This window comes from Hemiscyllium ocellatum, chromosome 13 (assembly GCF_020745735.1).
Source record: "Hemiscyllium ocellatum isolate sHemOce1 chromosome 13, sHemOce1.pat.X.cur, whole genome shotgun sequence".
NCBI lineage: Eukaryota > Metazoa > Chordata > Chondrichthyes > Orectolobiformes > Hemiscylliidae > Hemiscyllium > Hemiscyllium ocellatum.
In genome coordinates, this window is record NC_083413.1 from 37,055,918 (window position 1) to 37,080,882 (window position 24,965).

The 24,965-nt window shown below is 39.2% G+C and overlaps 1 protein-coding gene across 1 annotated transcript in view; it reads right to left on the reverse strand.

The window, feature by feature from the left end:
- LOC132821863 (chloride channel protein 2-like) overlaps window positions 1–24,965 on the reverse strand; it is a 605,050-nt gene that overhangs the window by 40,017 nt on the left and 540,068 nt on the right. The window contains exon 19 of the mRNA XM_060834763.1: window positions 16,530–16,600. Within this exon, the coding sequence (XP_060690746.1) occupies window positions 16,530–16,600 (71 nt within the window). The remainder of the gene's footprint in view (window positions 1–16,529; window positions 16,601–24,965) is intronic.

Below are 24,965 nucleotides of genomic sequence, written 5' to 3' on the forward strand. Positions count from 1 at the left end.
TTCTCCATGTTGATCAGCTCATAAAATGTCTCTGTCATGTGTAGGCAGACTTTTGTTGTTTAATGCTTACAGTGTCAGGGATGACAGCTGACCAGACCCACAAGCCTGACTAAGCAAGGCAGCATCAATGGCTGATGCCAACAAACTTGGCCGGCAAATGCGGTTCAAATCAAAAGGCCACCTTTGGGTCATTGTTTCCTTTTCTAATGCAAACCTTTCTTAAAAAGCTCTCAGATATGTACATTTGTTGTGATGCTGTGACGAAAGGTCAGTGACTAGACAATGCATGTGTTGTGAGTGTTGTAGCTCTTTTTATGTTTGAACTGTGAACTCTGTTAGATATCTAAGAGGCAGTGCCACTGTGGTGCAAGTAATGCTCCATTGTCGGTTGTAATGAAGTGACAGACATTGATAGCACAAGGCATCTGATGAGGTGCCTAGCACCTGATCCCCTGCCAGATAGTTCTCTGCAGTGGCAATCCTATAATATTAATTTATACTCAGAGCAGTGTAAAACATTATGCTGTCACTGGTAATTACCCTTGCAGAGGCTGAATATTCCTTATCTTTGTAAGTGTTAGCATATAAATGGCTTCTATCACCATATTCCAGGGACCAAAAGGCTATATGCTCATTACAGAGAGACAACTGGTGGTGGTTTAACCTGAGGATCAAGAGCAACTGGATGGCTCAGTGGTCACCACTGCTGCCTCACAATCTAGGTTCGATTCCAGCCTTGGGCAACTATCTGTGTGGAGTTTGCACCTTCTCCCTGTGTCCGCATTTGTTTTTGCTGGGTGTTCCGGTTTCCTCCCACAGGTTAAATGGATTGGCCATGTTAAATTGCCGCATAGTGTCCATGGATAAACTGGCTAGGTGGCTTTGCTGTGGTAAATGTGGCGTTACGGGAATAGGATGAGTGTTTGTGTCTGGGTGGGTGGTACTTCAGACAGTCAACATCACTTCAATGGTTCAAATGGCCTCTTTCCATACTGTTGGGATCCTTCAGGCAAGAGGAGAGGTTGAGAAGGAGAGTACTTTGCAGTAACCTCAGCCAGTGCAGGAATTGAATTCACGCTGTTGACATCATTCTACATCACAAACCAACCATCCAGTCAACTGAGCTAACTGACTGTCATCCCTGACTATAATGCTTTTACTTGAATTTGATGATGGTCTGAAACTTGATGGCCTCCAGCAATGACACTCCTCCAACTGAAAGATTGGCTTTTATAAATGGTTTGCTGATTTGTCCTGTTTAACTAACACAGACATGCTTGATGTGCCCTAACTGCCGAGTCACCAGAACCAGAGATGCATTGGATATTGAACTGAGCTTCCCTGGAGGTATGAGCTGCCAAGCTGATTTCATGCTTCATCTGTCCAACAATAATGACAATATTTTTGTTAGTTTTGGTTGGCCAACTTTTGCTGAAATTGTAATCTCCTTACAAGGGCACATGACATATGTTTTTGCAGTTGCATTTTGATCAAATCCACTGTTCCATCCATTTTTATTTCAGAACTTCATTGTGCACCATACTTTGCCATAATTCCACCCATTTATCTTAACATAAGACATGTTAACATAAAATATTACATGCTTCTAGTCCCAATTTTTTCCTTTTCACTAACTTAACTCACAGAGATTCCTTCAAATGTTCGAATTTCTCTACATGTTCATACTGACCGACAAGGCTAATGCCACAAAAAATTTGTGACAAGTGACCAAAAATAATATTTCCCATATTAAATATTAGAATTATATGAAACATATTATGATCAGACTATGTTGCTGCTGGAAGGCTGTTACGATACAAGAGTGGTTAAAAATTAGGTTTTGGGGAATGCTAGTGTTGGGGAGGGCAAGTTAGGTGATGAGGAATTTCTCATTCTTTACCTTGCGAGACTTAGCTTAGTAAAACATCAGAGTATTTCTGTTGACAGCAAAGAATTATATGGCACATTTTAAACCCCATATTGAGAATGGGCTTTGAGAAATTATTTATGGCTGTTTGGATTGTTTTTATTCCACTCAGTTAGAAATTGAAATTCAAGAAATGTAGCTAATTAAAATATAATGGTTCTACAATGATACATGTAGAAGAAGGAAATCAGCACTTAGAGAGATCTGGGATGACCTGTTATAAGGCCAATCTGTGACATACAAAGTGATTACAATGTGCTGTATACATAGAATTTTGATTTCAAAGAAGAGGCTACCAAGTAGCAGTTAGGACAGACCTAGTAGCATTAACGCTGGACCTATTAATCCGGAGCTGAAAATGTGTTGCTGGTTAAAGCACAGCAGGTTAAGCAGCATCCAAGGAACAGGAAATTCGACGTTTCGGGCGTAAGCCCTTCATCAGGAATGAGGAGAGTGTGCCGGGCAGACTAAGATAAAAGGTAGGGAGGAGGGACTTGGGGGAGGGGCGATGGAGATGTGATAGGTGGAAGGAGGTCAAGGTGAGGGTGATAGGCCGGAGTGGGGTGGGGGCGGAGAGGTCAGGAAGAAGATTGCAGGTTAGGAGGGCGGTGCTGAGTTGAGGGAACCGACTGAGACAAGGTGGGGGAGGGGAAATGAGGAAACTGGAGAAATCTGAGTTCATTCCTTGTGGTTGGAGGGTTCCCAGGTGGAAGATGAGGCGCTCCTCCTCCAGCCATCGTGTTGTTATGTTCTGCCGGTGGAGGAGTCCAAGGACCTGCATGTCCTCGGTGGAGTGGGAGGGAGAGTTAAAGTGTTGAGCCACGGGATGGTTGGGTTGGTTGGTCCGGGCGGCCCAGAGGTGTTCTCTGAAGCGTTCTGCAAGTAAGCGGCCCGTCTCCCCAATATAGAGGAGGCCACATCGGGTGCAGCGGATGCAATAGATGATGTGTGTGGAGGTACAGGTGAACTTGTGGCGGATATGGAAGGATCCCTTGGGGCCTTGGAGGGAAGTGAGGGAGGAGGTGTGGGCGCAAGTTTTACATTTCCTGCAGTTGCAGGGGAAGGTGCCGGGGGTGGAGATTGGGTTGGTGGGGGGTGTGGACCTGACGAGGGAGTCACAAAGGGAGTGGTCTTTGCGGAACGCTGATACACGAAGGGAGTGGTCTTTGCGGAACCCTATTAATCCGGAGACCCAGGTAATGTTCTGGGGACCGGAGTTCAAATCCTACTACAACAGATGGTGGAATTTGAATTCAATAAAAGTCTGGAATGAAGATGGATGAAGCCATTCAAACATGGACTTCTGGAGAAAACATGCATTTTGACATCAATAGTTACGCCTTGATCTCAGGTATTTATGTGGAACTCAGTTGTCTAATTTTGTATCTGTAAATGTTAGTTAGCTATAAGGTATATTTTGTTTATAAGTTGTTTGCAATGGTGTCAGTCATGTTAGGATGATCATGTGTGTTTTTTTCTTTATCCTGCATGGACAAAGAAAACTGAGAGTTAATCCATTCTCTTCACCTGAGTGGTACTAAGCCCGAGTTTCCTCTGTCACTGCTCAAACAGGATGAAACAATGTCAAATACTAATAACTAAATAATAGGTCTTTTCAACCACATATTTCATCTGATCACATGAGCTGTAAATTAAGAGCTGAATATCCCATAAAAGTTTCATGTCAATTGTATTATAGTAGATGCTTCAGTGTTTGATGTGACAGAAGGAATTGGTTTGATTTCTGGCACTTCAAATAAAAAAAGTTTACAACAATGACAACAGAAATTGCTGGAAAAGCGCAGAAGGTTTGGCAGCATCTGTGGAGAGAAATCAGAGTTAACGTTTCAAGACCAGTAACTCTTCCTCAGAACTGAACTTTTAAAAAATAGTTTGGCTGTTTAAAATTCATTTCTGAATGCTTAGTTCATTAATGATACAGGCTATGCTTAGCACTGTACAACTGTACACCCCCACAACCACACACATCACGTGTTACAATCTGTATGATGGTAGAAAAACAATGAAGAGGATGCTCACAAATATCCCCATGCTCAAATGATGGGCAGTACCAACCATTCCTCCATCCGTGCTAATATATTACTCCCCAAATCTATGAGCTTTTAATTATTAAAATGTGTAGGCATCTTACCAAATGTCTTCTTGAAATCCCATATCTACTGGGTCCCCTTTATCTATCCTGCTAATTACATCCTTAAAAACATTGTAACAAATTTGTTCAACATAATTTTTCTGCTATGAAGTTATTCTGACTTTGTCTGATCATACAATTAATTTCTAAGTGTAGTGTTAAGATTTTCTTCTTAATAGATTTCAGCATGCCCCCAAAGACTGGTGTCAAGTAACTGGACTGTTGTCCCCAGTTTTCTCTCTTGCATTCTTTCTTAAATAGTGATGTGACATTTGCTCACAATCAATATACTGTGACCATCCTACATTCTTGGAAAATTTTAACTAGTTGCATCCATTATTTCTGCAACTACCTGTTAGAACCACAGGAAGCAGGATTCCCCAGAAGAACTTGTTGGCTCATATCTCTTAGATTTCTCTAATATTTTTTTCCCGATCATGGTTAATTATTTTAAATTTGTCAGTTCCTGGTGCCTAATTTGCATCTTCTTCTGGTGAAGGCAGTCAAAAAATATTTATTCAATGCTTCTGCTGTTTCCTCCTTTCCCACAACAAAGCCTCAGTCTTTGAAGGGATCAATGCTTTCTATACAGTACTTATAAACCATCCTACAATCTGTTTTTACATTCCTATCATGTTCTTAAAAAGGCTTGGAATCAAGTTGTCACTCCATTGTTTCCCAAGTACCTCCCAATCCTCAAACTTTCTCTCATTCTTTGTAACATTGCAAGCCTTCTCATTTATTCTAATACCATTGTTAATTTCTCCACTAGCCACAGATGGATCTTTTTCATGATTTTTAAAAAAAATGGAATATATTTTTGCTGGAAGTCTTGAATCAGTTCTTTAAATGCTTCTTACTGTTTATTTATCACCATACCTTTTTATCTATTTATCCAGAAGAAATCTTTGTAATCTTAGTTTAACTTTAAGACACTTTTTTAGACTTGAGTACCTCCCTCTTAAACTTAATTAACTAGGGTATGATCACTTGTTCCCCAAGATGAATTTTTAATGAGGTTATTAATTAACCCTGTCTCATTGTACAATATTCATTCTAGAGTAGCTTCATCCCTAGTTATTTCTGTAATGTCTTGTTTTCGAAATGGTCAAGAAAGCATTCTACAAACTTATCTTCCAGATAACCATTGCCAGTTTGAGTCACCCAATTTATGTAATGATTAATGTTCCTCACAATTCTTCATTTCTTGCTTAAATCTCTGTCTAGTAGTAGGTCTACCACCAAGGGGCCTATAAACTAATTCCGCTTCATCTGGAGATTTCTCCCAAAGGAAGTTCTTGGCAAATACTTGTTGGACCATGGCCAAGTGGGTTAAGTCACAATGTACATTCCACATTTGCTTCAACTGGAATGTGGATTGTATCCTGTGCTCTTGGCATTAATCTGATTCACACGGTAGCTGTGTAACCGGCTGAGATAACTGGTTCCCCATAAACTGCTCTCACCAGCATTTTCTGAGCTTTTCATTCCAAATTTCTCCCAATACTGACTCAATTTCCTGACTTTTAGAGCCAGGATTATACAGCATGGGTTTTAATGGTTTGGCATGAGAAGTTAAATTGCACCCCAAACATTACAAAGTGATTCACCAGGACACAAATCTCAGTGCAATTAAAGGAGAACTCATCCCAACAGAACAGCTAACACTTGTTCATGAATCAAAACCCCTTCTTCCCATACCACTGTTCGAACCCAGTTCCTCAAACTTCCTTTAAAGTACCTCACTCTTAGTTGTACCTATGTCACTGATTCTTTCACGGACCACTACAACTGGATCTTCTCTCTTCCCCCTTAGTTCTCCTCCAGTGATTACAAGATATTCCAAAACTTTGGCACCGGGCATTTAATACTGCCTTCATAACTCTTGTTGTGTTCGCAGAGAACAGTTTCCATTCCGCTGACCATCGTATCCCTAACCAAAATCACATTTTCTTTTACATCCCCCCATATGAATGGTGTCCAGCACCATGATGTTGTGGTCAGTTTGCACATCTACCTTGATCTCATCCAAATAGGTTGCACATAATGGGCTGAGGCTCTTCCATCATCACATCCTGAATCCTGACACATGCCTGATACACAGTCAAGCCTTCCTGTCTCTCAGGTCGGACACCCTAAAAGTTGTCACTGCTTGGTAGCACAAAACATCCAGACAACTCTTTCCCCCTCCTGATGTTGTGCAATATTTATAATTTCAACCCTAATTCGAGGAGGACAGTGGCTCAGTGGTTAGCATTGCTGCCTCACAGCGCCAGGAACTTGAGTTCGATTCCAGCCTTAGGTGACTATGTGGAGTTTGTATGTTCTCATGTCTGCATAGGTTTCTGCTGGTGCACTGGTTTCCTCACACAGTCCAAGGGTATGTTGGTTTGTGGATTGGCCATGGTAAGTGTGTGGTTACAGCAATAGGGTGGGATACTCTTTAGAGGGTTGGTGTAAATATATTGGGCCAGAGGACCTCTGTCTACACCATAGGGATTCTAACTCTGAGCTGCAGAAACCAGAATCAAAGTAACATTGCTTCCGAGAGCTCATCTTGAGGCCTACATTTTCATTTTCAAGGTTTCTTTTTCCTTCTCATTAATGCATTCATTATATGTGATCACATAGTAACCAAACCTTGTGTATGTGTGGTAGTATGGGGTAGTTAGACTCTCCCAGAAGCAGAATTAATCTATATTCTCAAACATTATTACTGCTCCATTAAACATAACGGCACCATGTACAAGGAAAGCATGAACCAATTAGAAACAATAGTATTTAAATTGGCACAAGACAATAGAAATATTAGCAACAGAAGTTTTTTTTAACAAATTAACTGACAGATTTCAATAAACAAACAGCAAATATCCTATTCACAGACGAGTGAGATCACAGATTTCATTCACGCGTATACAAAGCTGAAAGAGTTTAAACAAGCAGGTACTGAATGTAAACAGCAAAACTTAAACTAACCTGCACTGTACTCTGACAATTTGTTGATTTTGAAGCTCTAAGTTCCACCTTTAGAGACTTTCTCCCACTCCTGACAAGTTCTCTTCTGCACTTGACGTGTTCTCACTGACTTTCAAAACGCTTGTGCTCCTCTCCCCTGATGTGCTCACGGCCCTCTCCCCTGATCCGCCCGCGCCCCTCTTCCTTGACCTGCTTCACCCTTCCCTCCTGGCCCACTCACACCCCTCTCCCCTGACCCGCTCTCTAGCTCCTGATGTATCTGTGCATACTACAAGCATTTTGGAACACTCAGGTCATGCCAAAGGTTAGATACTGATGAGCTCAATTCTTTGGAGCAAATTTTTAAATTAATTTCCTCCAGCAGCATGACTCAGTTTGGATCTTAATTTCGAGAGCTTATCATAAACACCATTGCAATTAAACTGACTCGGCGAAGCTTTCAAATTAGGCGATTAAACAAAATGGATGTGATTGAATTGGTCACCTGTTATATAACTGTAAACCATTTATAAAGCACTCTTTTCATATAATCAGTTATCACAATATACTGCAGAATGTAATGATAACATCAACTTTTAGGTTAACCAAACTTTAATATATACTATTACATAATCTACTTCTGATTAGCTATTTTTCCTTAGAAGTACCTTGCTGAATGGGAGTTGTGGCCTAGGTATCTGCATAAATCTACTCTTCTTCACTTCCAATTTGTTACTGCCTTTCAACTGATGCCAGGGAGAAATACCATATTGTCAACCATTTTCAAGAAGCAGAAAAAGACTGCTTTAAGACATGAATATCCCCTGTGCTTAAAGCTAACTCTGGAGACACTGATTACAACTGTCTTTAACTATGCCTTTAGTGTCCTATGCTTCAGGACTACTCCTATCAAGCAGGAGGAATAAAAATCACTATTTTAAGGAGGCCTGTACTGTTTCAGTACGAGAGGATGGACATCTTCATTAAAACAGCACTAGGATCAGAGAATTATTTAGCACAAAAGAGGCTATTTGGCCCATTGAATCTGCACTGACAAAATCTACTCTACGCCAATACTGGGCCCAATGACCAGTACTGGGCCATTTCAAGTGTGCACCCAAGTATTTTTTTAAAAAGGTAGTGAGATTTCATGCCTCAGCTACTCTCCCAGACAGTGCATTCCAGATGACCACTTTCTAAGAGAAAACATCTTTCCTCAAATCCCTTTTGAAATAGTGCCATCTTGCTATTGATCCCTCAACCAAGGGGAACAGCTGCTTTTTGTATACTCAGTCTTAATACTCCAGTTAGGTCCCCTATTAGCCTCTACTGAGAAAACAACCTAAGCTCATCCAATATCTCTTCATAGCTAAACTGCTCCAACCAAGGCAACATCCTGGTGAATCTCCTCTGCTCACCCTTCCAGTGACGTCATGTCCTTTTATAGTGCAGTGATTAGATTAGATTAGATTCCCTATAGTGTGGAAACAGGCCCTTCGGCCCAACAAGTCCACATCGACACGCCAAAGAGTAACCCACCCAAACCCATTTCCCTCTGACTAATGCACCAAACACTATGGGCAATTTATGGCCAATTCAGCTGGCTTCCACATCTTTTGGATTGTGGGAGGAAATCAGAGCACCCGGAGGAAACCCACAGACATGGGGAGAATATGCAAACGCCACACACACAGAGTCACCCAAGGCTGGAATCAAACCTGTGTCCCTGGCGCTGTGAGGCAGCAGTGCTAACCACTAAGCCACGTGCCGCCCAGTGACCAGAACTGCATGCAGTACTCCAGCTGCAGCCTAACCAAAGTTTTGTACAGCTCCATCATAACCTCCTTATAATGTAAGCTATGACCGATAAAGGGAAGTGTCTGGAATGCCTTAACTACCCTAATAAACCTGTCCTGCTGCCTTCACAGATTTATGGACAGGCACCTGTTCCTCTGAGCTTCATAGTGTCATGCTATTCATTGAGTGCTCCCTTGTCTTGTTACCTATTCCAAAATGTATTACTTAACATTTATCAGGGTTAAAGTCCATCTGCCAATGATCTGCCCATTTGGCCAATCCCTATAATCTACGGCCTCACTGTCAGCCACCTGGCCAATCTTTATATTATCTTCAAAGTTACTTATCATCACTGATATGTGCTTCAATATCGTTTATATATACCACAAACAAAAACAGACCCAGCACTGATCCCTGTAGTATGCCATTGGACACTGGCCTTCAATCACATATAAAATATGCTCATCAGGTTCCAGTAAAGTCATTTTTAAACTCCTGACATCTTGTGAAGTTCTCATTGTTTTACAAAGTTGCTATCAATGCCTGATTAACACTGGTTCAATTTGACAATTAGAATCATTGAATCCCTACAGCGTGGAAGCAGATCATTCAGCCCATCGAGTGTGTAGACCCTCCAAAGAGCATCTACCCTATCCCTGTAACCCTGCATTTCCCATAACTAACCTACCTAGTCTGCACATCCCAGGACACTAAAGGCAATTTAGCATGGTCAATGCACCTAACCTACACACCTTTAGACCCTGGGAGGAAACTGCTACCCCGCTGGAAACCCACACAGACACGGGGAGAATGTGCAAACACCACACACAGTCACCCGAGGCTGGAATCGAACCCAAGTCCCTGGCACTGAGTGGCAGCAGTGCTAACCACTGTGCCACATCTAAATTCGAAACGTTTATTACAGTTTTTTTACAAATAAAAAACAAGATATTGTCACTATGGGCCTAGAATTTAATCAGATCGTTTCCATTTTTAAGACATTTAAACTATTGTGTTCGAGTCCAATATAGTGAATCCACATGCACAGTAATCCTACCACACTGGACTGGCATCCTGACCATCCAACAGAAATTCAAAAAACCCATTCTAATCTTGAATTGAGATTTACCAAAGATGAATACAGGACTTTCATGAAATTGGTTTCCCCTAACAGCTGACTTGTCATGTGATGTGTTGTTGGGTGAGTCCAATATTCAGAACTCTCTTGGGAATGCTTTTACGGGGCTCATCTGTTCCCCTGTTGCTCAGTTAGTTGCAGCATTGTACCACAGGGAGCATCGTTGAGCTCCCTACAATGTTCCATGTATGAGTTCTGGGTTTCTGGGAACAATATATTACGGGATCTGAACTATTTCAGAACTAGCTTATTCCAGTCACTGAGTGGTTCAATAAGTCTGCCTATGGGGTTGATGGATGAGGCAACAGCGAAGACAAGAGTCAAGTGAAGCAGCTGATAGAAGGGTATCTTTACGGAAACCTCCAGAGAGCACTTCTCATTCCTCAGTTTTGAAATATAATTCATGAGATACTTGATACAATAGGTTTGTCAGAAAAGGGCAGGATAGTATTGCACTTAGTTGTCAAAGTCATCATGGTCTTTAATTTTTACATAACAGGGTAATTCCAAGCTGCAAACTAATATATAAAATAGTAGCAGACGTAAACCATTTGCAACTGGTGATATAAGGGGACACACTGCAGTTTGCTACATTTAACTGTATCACAAGGGGACCAAGGCTTGATACATCAGGTAGAATACAATCATCACATTCCCCACGGAAGAAATGTAAAACAGAATGAGACAAGGCTCGGTTTTGTCTGAACCACAGGCTTTCCCTTGGCCCGGGGTTCTGAAAGTTTGCACTGATATTGTTCCCTTGCACCCTTGTACCAGTCTGAATTCTAGATCAACGGGAAGGGATACTACTCCTAAATGTACAGCACGTTTGCAGCAGCAGGCTAACATTTAGTATAGATGATGTAAGCCAGGGAACTACAGACCAGTGAGCCTGACCTCGGTGGTGGGCAAGTTGTTGGAGGGAATCCTGAGGGACAGGACATACATGTATTTGGAAAGGCAGGGACTGATTCGGGATAGTCAACATGGCTTTGTATGTAGGAAATCATGTCTGACAAACTTGATTGAGTTTTTTGAAGAAGTAACAAAGAAGATTTATGAGAGCAGAGCAGTAGGTGTGATCTATATGGACTTCAGTAACAAAGTTCCCCGTGGGAGACTGATTAGCAAGGTTAGATCTCATGGAATAAAGGGAGAACTAGCCATTTGGATACAGAACTGGCTCAAAGGTAGAAGACAGAGGGTGGCGGTAGAAGGTTGTTTTTCAGATTGGAGGCCAGTGACCAGTGGAGTTATGCAAGGATCGGTGCTGGGCCGTTGACTTTTTGTCATTTACATAAATGATTCGGATGCGAGCATAAGAGGTACAGTTAGTAAGTTTGCAGATGACACCAAAATTGGAGGTGTAGTGGACAGCGAAGAGGGTTAACTCAGGTTACAACAGGATCTGGACCAGATGGGCCAATGGGCTGAGAAGTGGCAGATGGAGTTTAATTCAGATAAATACAAGGTGCTGCATTTTGGGAAAGCAAATTTTAGCAGGACTTATACACTTAATGGTAAGGTCCTAGGGACCTGAACAAAGAGACCTTGGAGTGCAGGTTCATAGCACCTTGAAAGTAGAGTTGCAGGTAGATAGGATAGTGAAGAAGGCATTTGGTATGTTTTCCTTTATTGGTCAGAGTATTGAGTACAGGAGTTGGGAGGTCATGTTGCGGCTGTACAGGACATTGGTTAGGCCACTGTTGGAATATTGCGTGCATTTCTGGTCTCCTTCCTATCAGAAAGATGTTGTGAAACTTGAAAGGGTTCAGAAAAGATTTACAAGGATGTTGCCAGGATTGGAGGATCTGAGCTACAGGGAGAGGCTGGGTCTGTTTTCCCTGGAGTGTTGGAGGCTGAGGGGTGACCTTATAAAGGTTTACAAAATTATGAGGGGCATGGATAGGATAAATAGGCAAAGTCTTTTCCCTGGGGTCGGGGAGTCCAGAACTAGAGGGCATAGGTTTAGAGTGAGAGGGGAAAGATATAAAAGAAACCTAAGGGGCAACCTTTTCACGCAGAGGGTGGTACGTGTATGGAATGAGCTGCCAGAGGATGTGGTGGAGGCTGGTACAATTGCAACATTTAAAAGGCATTTGGGTGGGTACATGAATAGGAAGGGTTTGGAGAGATATGGTGCCGGTGCTGGCAGGTGGGACTAGATTGGGTTGGGATATCTGGTTGGCCTGGACAGGTTGGAATGAAGGGTCCGTTTCCATGCTGTACATCTCCATGACTCTATGTTGCCTTGGTGTTCCTTGTCCCTGATCCAGATCAGGAAATGGGTAAAATTCAAAGTATAAACTCAACAGAAAGCAACAAGTTCCAGCTCCCAATCACATTGTTTGAAACTAAATCGTAGACTTGATTGATATTCAGACTGTCCCAGTGTTTAGTAGGGTGTTATCAGGAGTATTGTGCAACAGTAGAACATGCTATCATGGATAGAGAAATGGAGCGTTCTGTAGTAAAATGACAAACCTCATCCTCCTGAAACAAACTTTGTGGTCAAAGATCAACATTGCAAATTGCCTCTGACAAATCTATAGTCCAGGCAATTCTGTTTTTGCGCTCCAGTATGAAAGCACATAGTCATTGAGAACTGAACACATTACAAGAGTATAATAGCATTGCCAATAGCTCAACAATTTATAATTATAAAGTAAATTTAATGCAGTGGAAGATCCACAGCTACTTTATAGAAGCATTATGAAACATGATCTGACATTACCATATAAGTGGATATTAGATTGGATGACCAAAAACTTGGTTTTAAGGAGTGTTTTAAAAGAAAGAGAAGAGGTAGAAAGGGAAGTGGTGTAGTGGACAAATAAGGTGCAATTATAATTCCGAATGATCACTTCAGAAGCAGGTATCTGAGGGGGTCATGAAGCTGATGGAAGTAACAGAGACAGGGAATGGTGAGGACGTGGAGGGATCCGAAAATATGGATGAAGATTTTAAAAGTGACTCAGCCTGACTAGGATTGACGAATACAGGTCAGCAAATACAGGGTGATAAGTGAACTGGATTTGGAACAAGTTAAGACATACGTGGTGGTGTTTAGATTGACCTCAAGACTGCAGAAGGTAGAAAGTCATATGCCAACAAAGAGTCCACTGAATTAGTTAAGGCTAGTGGTAACAAAAACTTTACCAACAGATCAACCAAGACAGGATGAAGTTACTTGATGTTAAGAAAGTAGAAACTGTAACCTTAGGGAAGGTGCAACATGTGGTCCAAAACTCACCTAGGGGTCAATTACAGTCTCAGAATTGTGAACAGACTGCTTTAACTGACTGCTGTCAGGGAAAGGACTGGAGTACATAGCAAGGAAGCAGGGATTGGTGTGAGTATTAAAAACAATGGTTTCAGTATTTCCAATATCAATTGCAGGAAGTTTGTGATCACCCAGTATTATAGTCAGATAAACATTTTACAACTTTATCTGACATTGGAAGAGTCAAAAAAAGTAAAGCTGGGTGTAGTCATATCCTGCAAACCTAACTACTTCCAAATTAAGGCTTCAAGTGGCTGATTTTGGATGAGAAGTAGGAGCCTGGGATAGATCCTTGTGGATACCAGCGTCAATAGTGATAGAAGTGAAAAAGAAGTCATTACAATCTGTATCAAACAGGAATTCAGAAATTTCACATGCTTTGTTCCATCAAATGTATCAAAGCCAAATTGAATCAAAACAGATTAGTCACTATGTGAATCTATGATTTAAAAACAATCAAGTACAGCAAGGTCAGATCAAAATAATTGACACATCAGTCATAGTCAAAACTTATCTATTTTTAGAATTTGTTCATTAATTGGTTGTTTTGGTTATTTTAAATGGAATCATCAACTTTTCAGCAGTCAGCACTAATGATGAGAGCAACCATTTCCAGTGCTGATGCTGCCACAGCTTGAAGTCAGCCATGGATAATTTTTTTTGAAGGTCTTACAGTGCTGAATAGCATCTCTTCACTTAACATAATGCTGTTGCAGCACTGTAGAAAATGTCTCTAAGTATGAAAATGATTTTCATGTGTGTAAGTATTTATTGAAATTGTTATCCCTTGAGCTCTAAAGAGAATCTTTTTGTGATAGATACAAATTTCTATCCAATTATGTGCCCTTCCACAGTTATTGAAATGTGTAATGTACCATTACACCTGGGGCTGATGTAGATCACAATCTGACAATCTACTTCAACTGTGCAACAATGGTGTATAACGATTGTTGCATTTGGGGATTGAGAGCAACTGGCATTCTCAGAGATTGTGAGAGTGTTTTCAGTATTTGTAGCTTTCTTAAATTTAGGAAAGTGTGACATTTTCTTTTTAAATACCAGATTTTGTTTTTTACATACGATGACAATCTTTTTACGAAAGGACAGACAAGTACAGTACATACAAGTAGACCACATGTCCATAGAACTTGGCAAAACTGATTTGAGTATCTAAGCAGAACAGAATTTACATGATTCTTCGTTTTAACCAATCTTGAATAATCTATTAGGCCACTTTGATTGAAAGTAAATTCATTCTGAAAATGAGAAGTTGCTGAAGGATTATTGTCATAAAACTATTAATGGATGAAATAGGTTCTGTATTGTCTCCTGTTAATTCCAATTTGGATCCTCATAACTGAAAACACATATCCAGAGAAGGCCACTGACATTGCTCCCTAAGTGCAGAGCTCTGTCTCTTTATCTTCCTTTTGAGCTCAAAGGATGACATTTAAATGATTTTGTACAAAGCTCTGAGTGAAGTAAGAAATTTGGATTAATTTTATTTGGACAATGCGGTTATATATTGATGATAATGGTTTGACCGCATGTCATTTCCTCACTTACCACTATAGATATTCGTACACGTTTCGACTTTCTGAACTCTGACAATGCCTGATTCTTTGATAGAAACATAGGATAATGTAGGTTATACATCTTATTTGTCATCATCTAGGTAGAAGCCCTACATCTGCTTCGAAGTTGATAAATATTGGTCAGTCAAAGATGCTTTCTTTTTTAACAGTTGAATTTTCCAAAGGTCTATTTCCCCTTAACCCTTTAGAGAGTGTCCCCCCCATAAGGCTGTATTTTCCTGAACTTCTCACGCCACTGAAAGTTAAGTCAGAATAAGACAGCATGTCACAACAGGGTCTTTTAGCCTTTCTGCCACAATTTAGGTAAGACGACAGATATAGTACAAATATAGCAACACAGAACATATATTATATAATGTAAACACAGCACATTGCATGAGGAGGAGTGAGGTTAGTTTTTAACTTGTCATTCAATAACTGCAGTCACAGAATAGAAAGCAGCATGAATTTATCAAGGCAGTACATTAATTCACAGTATTTTCAGCACTTCCTAAATTTTCAAGTCAGGGGAAAATTTAAAGCAAAATCAAATGATTCACATCTATACATTAGAAATTTGTTAAACTATGATCTTAACAAGTCAACATTTTTGTAGTAGCCTTCCTACTCTGGTAACTTGTATTGTTTTATATGTAGATAATTAAAATCGGTGACTGCTTAATTCCAAAATAGAGTAATTAGAACAGAAATTGGTTCTCTTTTGTGTCTGTATTTTGAGCACAGACTAATTATTATCCTTTTCTCATTTTGAAGAGGCACTACTGGTTTACAAAACTAATATGACCAAGAAAGAGATAGAATTAAACCCATGTGGATGTTTCTTTTCCATCTCCTATCGAATAAATTACATCATTAATTTTCAGTATGACGAGGAGATCATTCCCAAAAGCTTCACAAGATATAACACAATACTATGCAACTATCTGACTTAACTTTCATTACCAGCAACATGACTAATTAACTCTCCACCGATTAAAGCACCATGGTTCGTTGGCATGGCAGATAAACTAGCTTATCTTAAATGTTAAATATTTTAAATATATATTTAATAAATAGTTAGAAGAGATTATATATGCTATAATGCATTAGTTATCCACAAATCAGTTCATAACTCTAGGTACCAAAGAGAAACTATCTACTGGTTAAATGTTCTTGGCATCCTACTTTTCATTTGATATTTATCATGTACAGAGATGTACTAGAGAAGGAGCAGTAACATTTTGCTGCAGTTCTGTTGAAAATTAATTAAGCAAATGTAATTGTTTGCTTGAGTTACATCAATGTTAATCGATAAACACCAATTAACATTTATTATATTTGAGCATAGATTCAAATTATCAAACAAGCTAGAGGACTTGACCATGAACTGGAAAAGTTGATAGCAAGAATCTCTTCATGTATTACTAAATCCTGTTAAATAGGAGGGAACACACTCGCAAAACTTCTGGCAAAGCTTATTTCAAGAAATAAGGCACAAGGATTTGCTTAAAGCTCATTTTATCCTGGAAACTGTTTTCTTTGCTGGAGGGAAAAATACAATCCTTTCCAAAAAAGATTGACAGATGAAGCCTACTCTTTGACGCCTGCAGAGACATATATGTGCTTTGAATAGTTAGCACAACTAGCAGAATTTAATATGGAGCAGAGATGATGATGATGATGATGATGATGGAGACACCTACCTCTCCTGGTTCATCCGTTGGGTTTACACAGAACAGACTTTTCAGTGCAATTCCGGTTTGATCTAGGGGACCTGAAGAAAATAAATTCACATTTATTAAAAATTCCATTATGACAATTAAAATGAATGACTGCATTTTTAAAACCTGCATCTGCCTTTATTAGCATGGGAAGCCAGCAAGTAAATCAATCCCTCCATTTTAAATGGTTCACTCATTTCCTCCAACCCACACGCTTAACAATAAATTGATTCATGCAGGGTAAGTATATTCATGTATTGTCAGTCTATACAACGGCAACAGAGTATCATTATTAGATTAAAGGTTATGTTGAAACAAAACAGGAAATGTAATTATTTTGTATTTTACAGTTGAACCATCAGATTTTAATGACCTCTGCAGTAGTATTACTTAACACTATATAGATAGCTTTAGTTTACAATTAAGGTCGATGAACTGAACTCAGCAGAATTAAAACTGAGTGTACGTGCTCTTAAACAATGTCTAAAAGTAGCTACCTCAGAAAGCTACAATGATGGATGGTAACCATAAGCAACTTAAACAGAGCCATTTCCTACAGAATGATTAAAGGTGAGAATCAGTGTTCTCAGCAGCATCTCATACACTGATTTGATAACTCATTCAGACATTTAATTATTCCTTTTCAAGGTGAATCTCTGCCTGGGAAGTCCAAGATGTTTATATGACAAAATATTGTACTAATTTCACAAAAGGAGCCTTTTCAAACCATTGTGCAAATAAATTTTGCACAATAAATCATTTTGGCACTTTCTAAAATAATGTTTAATGTTCACCTTTAAATCCAAGTCAGAAAATTTAACCTGTGGGGAAAAGATCAGGGAGGGCAAATGATGTTGCAAAAACATAACATGAACATTTATAAATGTAATTTTAGTTGAGGGAGGTATTGATTTGATGACATACATTGGATGGCTTTGAGCAAAACTACCATGTATTAGTAGAGTATTTTGCAAATATTTTCATGAGACAACAGTATGCTGCAAATGTAACAAAAAACAAGGAAGCAGTAGCATTTTTGGATGGGATAGAAGAAGATAAAGAGGAAGTAGTTGAGAGGATGGTTGTCTTCAGAGAGTAGGGACTGGGTTGCATCCGACACTACTATAAGAAGCAAAAATGATGTTGTAGACCTTCTGAATATAATTTGACAAACGTCCTTGGAAAATGGGTTTTACCAGTGGATTGCAAATGTTTAGCTCAGCAACTAAGGGCCACTTTGCCTAACATTAGTGTTTGGGACAATTTTACAAATATCCCCATAATCCCTCATATGTTTCATGCTAAATTATTGCCTATAAAAACTCACTTAGTATGCATCATGGATAGACCTCCAGACCTCAAAGGATACAGACCACTTGGAGCTGTCAATCCAACTGCGAAATGGAGAGGATACTACTGTACTAACAAATGGTTAGATAAATGTGAGGTGTTGCATTTTGGTACGCCAAACCAAGGCAGGGCTTACACAGTTATGGTAGAGCTTTGGGGAGTGTACAAAGAGACTTATGGGTACAGGTGCATAGTTCCTTGAAAGTTGAGTTGCAGGTATACTGGGGTAGTGATGGCAACATTTGTTGTGCCTTAATTGGTCAGTGCATTGAGTATAGGAGTTGGGAGGTCATGTTGCAGCTGCACAGGACACTGGTGATACCACTTTTAGAACAGGAAGGATGTTGTTAAATTTGAAAAAAGTTCAGAAAAAATTTACAAAGATGTTGTTGGGATTTGGGGGTTGTGAACTACAGGGAGCAGCTAAATAAGGTGATTTAAGGCAAGTGGGAAAGATTTAAAAGGGTCCTGAGGAGTAACTTTTTCACACAGAGGGTGGTACATTTTTGGAATGAGCTGCCAGTTTGGAAGTGGTGGAGGCGTGTACAATTACAACATTTAAAGGCACCTGGAAAGGTATATGAATAGGAAGGGTTTGCAGGGATGTGGGCCATATGTGACAAGTGGGAGTAGGTCAGGTTAGGATATCTGGTCAGCGTGGAGTAGTTGGACTGAAGGGTTTGTTTCCATGCTGTATAACTCTTTGATTCTATGATGGACAAAATGATGTTCTTCCTTGCTATATTATTTGATGATTCCATATCAGATAGAAAAAGACCAAAAAATGACAAGTGATATGATTCAAATTAAAAAACAGATTAACAGTAATCTTTTAAATAATAATTGCTTGATTTGGTTTTCCGAAACTTTCTATGTCCCACAAAGCTTAAGGGTCACAAGTCAAGCTGCATTCCTGGTCATCTAGAACCCAAAGTTGAGACCGAATGAATGTAACTCATCAGATTCCCTTTAGTGTTGACATCTCTTCTTGCTCCCACTAAAAGCACAGATATTCAAAAGGAACCATTAAATGTAACTCCGGATATCAAACTATCTGATTTCAGTTATCTCCCTTGTGTATTTTTGACAGAGCATACTGCTTTACCTGCATCCTTTGACCCAGAAAGAGAAATCTCAACAATCCTTGTCAAGTCATTCCAAAATAGAAATGCTTTCCTTGTTAAAATGTCAATGCATGGATCCAACACATGCGGAAAACAGAACAATCTACATTTCTTTCACCAACCACACGCACGCACACACACAGGTGTCCTGGACGATAAGGTATCGAAAAAGTATTGGTAAAGTACAAACTCTGGACTGAATAATCTCGCTAGTTTAGGTCTTCAAACATAAGTGAAAGAAATGAACTTAACTTCATTAACCTTTCCACAGATGTTGCATGACTCTTGGACTGGAGTGGCCCAGAATTTGATAACAGCAATTGAAATTTCTGCTAGGGCTGACTGGTTTTTCAATAGTAATGCTGCTGGATTAGATGAAGGTCAAGGCAAAGAATCATCCTTGCTCTATACTATCACAGAGAACGTATAAGAATCAGCATGTCCAACTGTGAATGGCACATTGGAAAATTTGCCCTGCAGTACTTCCTTACTTTGCAGCATCTGAGATAACCACATTATTGTGGAGCTTCTTTGAAAGCCACTGAAAAAAGGAAAATTAAAATCTTAAACTGCAAAGCAAATATCATCTTCATCCTTTATTGTCTTCCTACTTAACAGCACAAAAACAAAAAAAGGAGATCTTTCCCTTTTCCTTTCTCTACTAAGATGTTATTGTAACAGAAAAGTAGTTTTGTACTTTTCTACAACAGTATAATAATTGTAACAACTAAAAATAATAACAGTACATTCTATCCTTGCTGCTCTAACAGACTTGTAACTTTAAGTGTTTACATATGGTTATCTAACAATAAAGGGAGTTGGTTTGTTCAGTTGGCTGGATAGCAGGTTTGCAATTCAGAGTGACACAAACAGCATGGGTTCAATTCCTGCACCAACTAAGGTCATCATGAAGATCCTGCCTCTGACCTCACCCTATGCCTGAAGTGTGGTGATCCTGAGTTAAATTCAACAAAGTTACCACTCCCTAATGAGAGAGAGTGCAACCCCATTGTCCTCTGGGACTATGGCAATCGTATTTACTTCATTTGACAATATAATAATTTTAGAACTAGCTAGAGAAATCATTAAAATTTGGCTCTTTTCTCAAACCTTTACTGATTTTATTTCAAACATCCAGTATCGACAATATTTTAGTTTTATTTTATTGTTAAATAGAGAATATTGGTTTAAATCTTAATAGGTTTCTTTATCATTCACTCTTATCTTTCAATGAATGCTAAAACCAATTTAACAAAAAATTTGTACAGGCATAAACACAGAAAATGCTGGAAATATTCAGCAAGTCTGGGAGCTTCGATGAAGAGAGGAAGACAGTTAATGCTTCAATTCAACCACCTTCCATCTGAACTACTGCAGCCATACACACTTAGCACTTCAGTACTAGGTGGCTTTGTATGTTAGTCTTATCCTGAAATGAAAAATGTTGTAAGCATTCACCAAGTAAAAAAGGTATCCTCAAAGTACAAAAGGGAATATTGATTTTTAATTGACATTTATTAATGTGCTTCTTTTCAAATGACTGGGCTAACTAAATGATCTCGCTACGATGATGGAGCAAAAGCACAATTTTAAAGTTCATTGTTGGCATGGGATGTCAAAATGCATGATGATTCAAAGGGATCTGGAGAGCCTCAGCTGTTGAGCTAATGCTGTTTAATGCAAATAAATGAATGTCGTGTACGCAGATACAAATCAAATTAACTATGATTACAAGATGCACGGCTGAACTTTGATGGAGGTTATTCATGAGAAAGATATCAAATTGATTGCAGATCTGTATTTGCAAAAGCAGTCTAATGGTGTCATGTACCAGGCAAAAGAATAGATTTGCGGTCTGGTTTCTTAGACAGTTAAGAGTGCAAAGCCTTAAGGACAGAGTAAAGAGCTCACAAAAAGTGATAATAATTATCTTTGCAGAGTGAGATGAAGCAAAACAAATTTTACTTGCATTATTAGAAGGTGTGAGCACTGGTTTAAGGATGAAGTTCCAAGATGGTGGCAGCAGCAATGTAGGCAGTAGTTTGGGTCCATTACTCCAGATCCGCTACTTCCTCTTTTCTTTCCTTAGCCTTTTTGTGTTTTCTTTTTCTTTATCTTCTTCTTGGCAGTGGTGGCAGAGATGACACCATGGAGGAATGTGGCCAGAAAAGGATTCTTGGTGAGATGGTGACTTAGCCTGGCCTGGCAGCAGAGCAAGGGACTCCCAGTTGTGGTATGTCTAGAAGGGGATTCCAGGCATCCACAAGGCAGTAGCAGTGGAGCCGTAGACTCCTGGCTGCAGTGGGCTTGGGGTGGGGACTCCTCGTTATCAGCGAGGCGAGTGTGGGTCCAACATGGGACCCAATTTTGGTGAGGTGGGCCCAGTGATGAAGAGAATACACTTGAAGAGTGGTTACTCCGATGTAGGTGTGTCCAGTGTCACAGCGAAGAGGCTGAAGTGCATGTGTTGTTGGTTAGCCTGCACAGGGCGGAGGCAGCAGAACAAAGACTGACTCACTTTCAGCTCTATCTTTCTGTCCTTTGTATTCTTAAACTATTCAAAATGGCACCGAATTGTGGCAATAGTTGAAGCTTTTCATTGTATTTTACTGTGTTGTTCATTATCCAGTACAAGTAACAATAAATCATCAGTCATTCATTCAAGTATTAACCATGTGTAATAAACATTAAGAGGGAAAACAGAAAACCTTTTCAGTTTTAGATGCTCTACATTCCAAATGCACATGTTAAGAAAAGAACAAAGACAAATGGACTTAGGCAAAGTGCAGTCATAATCCTAAATGTAAGGAATATATTTATAACTTTATCATACATCATACACAAAGGAAATCTTCCCATCTGGATTTAAATCAATGCCATTGGCTTGTTTCTGTATTATTTGGACCACTGTTCTAAGGAATGATGGCCACAAACTGCTAAATGTGAACTTGAACTAGACTTTGACGTAATAAACTTGAATGATATGAAGTAATGTAACAATAAAACTATCAAAATGGGGGAGAAAATATGTATGCCTTCTTTCCATCCTCTACATGAAGTTAGTTCCAAAGGAAGATTGCTGGGTAGAAAGCTTGGCTAGGTCTGCTGGGTGGGGAGAGGAATGTGGTAGTTAAGTTTTGTACAGGAGAGGTATGGAGACCCTGACTATTGGACTCATGGCCTAACTTGCTGCAAAAATAATGCAGAGCATAAGGCAATAGGTTCAGGAAATCATTTCAAGCAAGATGATGGTGCACTGCAGCATGGAAGGAAGAGGTATTTCTGCATAACAATGTAAAGATTAAATCAATTTTTTAATTGCTGCACTGATATGTTCAGCTATTGTGCTCTCATGCAGCTTAACAAGTTAGATCAAACCTTGCCTAGTCCATTCACTTTTTGCTGTATTTGATGGCTTGATGCAAACAATACAAGCATTTGATTCAGATTTCAAAAGCAAGCTAAAACTACAAAGCAGTGTAGCACAGTTCCCTTAAGAGAAAAATACTAATCTGCTTAACAGGCAACTAGCATTATTAAATGTAAGAGGTGTGCATAGTGGTCTCATCCTTTTAACAGCCCCAAGATCTAATAAAGGATCTAGAATTGTATCACTCAGAAAAACAATGAGTTAAATGTAAGTGGAGGAGCCCTGAAAATAAGAAAGGAAATTAAGTTGAATTATTGGAAGAGAATCTCAATTGTCGGGGAAGACAGTTAGCTTTAAGAAACCACCAAAGGGATCTCCATTGTGTACATAGTTATTATGTACACATTAATTTTTTTTTGAAACAGAGGAGAAAATGTTAGGTCTGTATATTGTTTAAAAAGGGAACAAGGTAAGTTTTCCAATGTAGGAATACAGATACTTCAAAGCAATCTGCTCAGGTATGTTTTGACATCTCTGGAGCAGGTAGGAGCTGAAGCCAAACTTTCAAGAGCCCTCCAAGAGAAGAACAAGCCTATTGAAATTTAGTGATAGGTTGTAATTGGATCTTCATAAAAGAGGGGACAGAGCAAAGAATGGCAAAGTATTACTGCAAATTTGATGCATTCTTTGGAAGGAGTGGTAAGCTTGATTAGGATGAAAAAAATATGTTCAGTACATTAATGAGCTTTTCAGCCAAAAGAGCCTAACCTAATCAGAGAACAGGAGTACACAGCAACATTAGAAATCGAGCAGGAGTCAGCCATTCAGTTGTTTAACCCTGCCCCACCATCCACGATGATGACTGCTCTGCACCACGCCTCAACTCTTCTATATCATGCCAGCTTCTCATAGACCTCAACTTACCGATATTTCAAATATCTACTTTTCCCTCTTTAAATATTTTGAGCATTCAATCCAGTTATTTCTTAGCTTGTTCCAGAGTTTGTTCTCTCTCTATTCTTAAGTACGTTGTAAGTATTAAGACATTCTTGACATTTGTCTAAAGTTTATATGTCTCTGGCTTGAATTTTGCTCCCTTGTCTGTTGTAATAGTTCAACTGGCCAGAACATCATAGTTTTCTCAAGCTGTCTTATTTACATTCATGTTCTTCTCTTAATCACTCATTTCAAAACTGAAAAACTCAAGTTTTTTCTCATCACTCAGCATTCTGGTAATTGGGATCATGTTCACTGGCTGATCATATTGCTCTCTGTTGCACCATGAAATCATTTGTTTTATCTTGATCCACAATAGGATTCAAGAGTATGGGTGTCAAGATCCTGATAAATACTCCCTGCCAGTAACACTCATGAATCTCACTATCATCTAGGTCAAAACTTGATTGGTCCCACAATTTGAAACTTGTGAACCCGCTGTCAGTGATGCACAATGGCTGCAATGTGTGCCATCTGCAAAGCACACTGCAGCAACTCACCAAAGCTTGATAACACCTCCCACAGTTGAAATTTCCACCCTTGAGAAGGATAAATGCACAAGGCACTAGAGAACACTATCACTTGCAAGCGTCCCTTCAAATCATATTCTAATTGAAAATATATCATCTTTTTACATTATTAACAGCATTATAGCAGTATCTTCATCATATGGACTACAGCAATTCACTGCTTCCTTCTGAGGGATAAACAATGAGCACTGACTTTGCTAGCAGAGCTCACATCCTATAACTTAAATAAACATTTTAAAAACCTAATTCAGACGTCATTATAATGGGAAGACTTATTTTAATGCTATTGAGAGAGTTATTTGGGGATATATATGTATTGACAAACTAAGCCCTGTGCCAATAAACAGGGGAAAATTAAGACTTTGATATGTTTTCAGCTGGGATGCGTTAACATTTCAGATTTGCATAGAAGTGCATTTCACTGTATTACCTTTTAAACAATTTGACATTTAAATTATCTCTCTAAACACATTACAGAATCATCTGGCAGTCACCTAAAATGTTATAGCTGCCTGTACAGCTGCAATATTATGATTTGATTGAACAGCAAATCATCTGAAAATTTATTAAATTTTGTTTGAAAGGTTGTGCAGAATAAGAGCTACATTTACATTAGGTATTACAAAGCAGAAAAATCAACTGATAAAATTTGATGTTACATTTGTTAAAGTCCCAAATTTGACATTACAGCAAAGCATTCTGTGGCTGGAAAACTAACATTAACAAAATTTAATTTGAGCAATTATATTATCCGACTTGTTTTCTTCAATATGTTAGTGATATTGCAGTTGCAAATAAAAGTGGTACCAGAAGAAATTCTGATTTGGTAATCGTAATATGACTTTATATAACAAACCATCCATGCCCAATCATGCATTGCCTATTATAAGTAGCCCCTTCTGATCCTACATTATTAAGTTTTGTTTCCTAATGTGATTCTGGAAAAGGTAATAGAAGGGCAGCAATGATGAGCCCTTTGGCATGAGATCATTGAGCTATGAAGATAGACAATCATGCTGTGAGTGAATTGATGATGCAGGAAATAAAA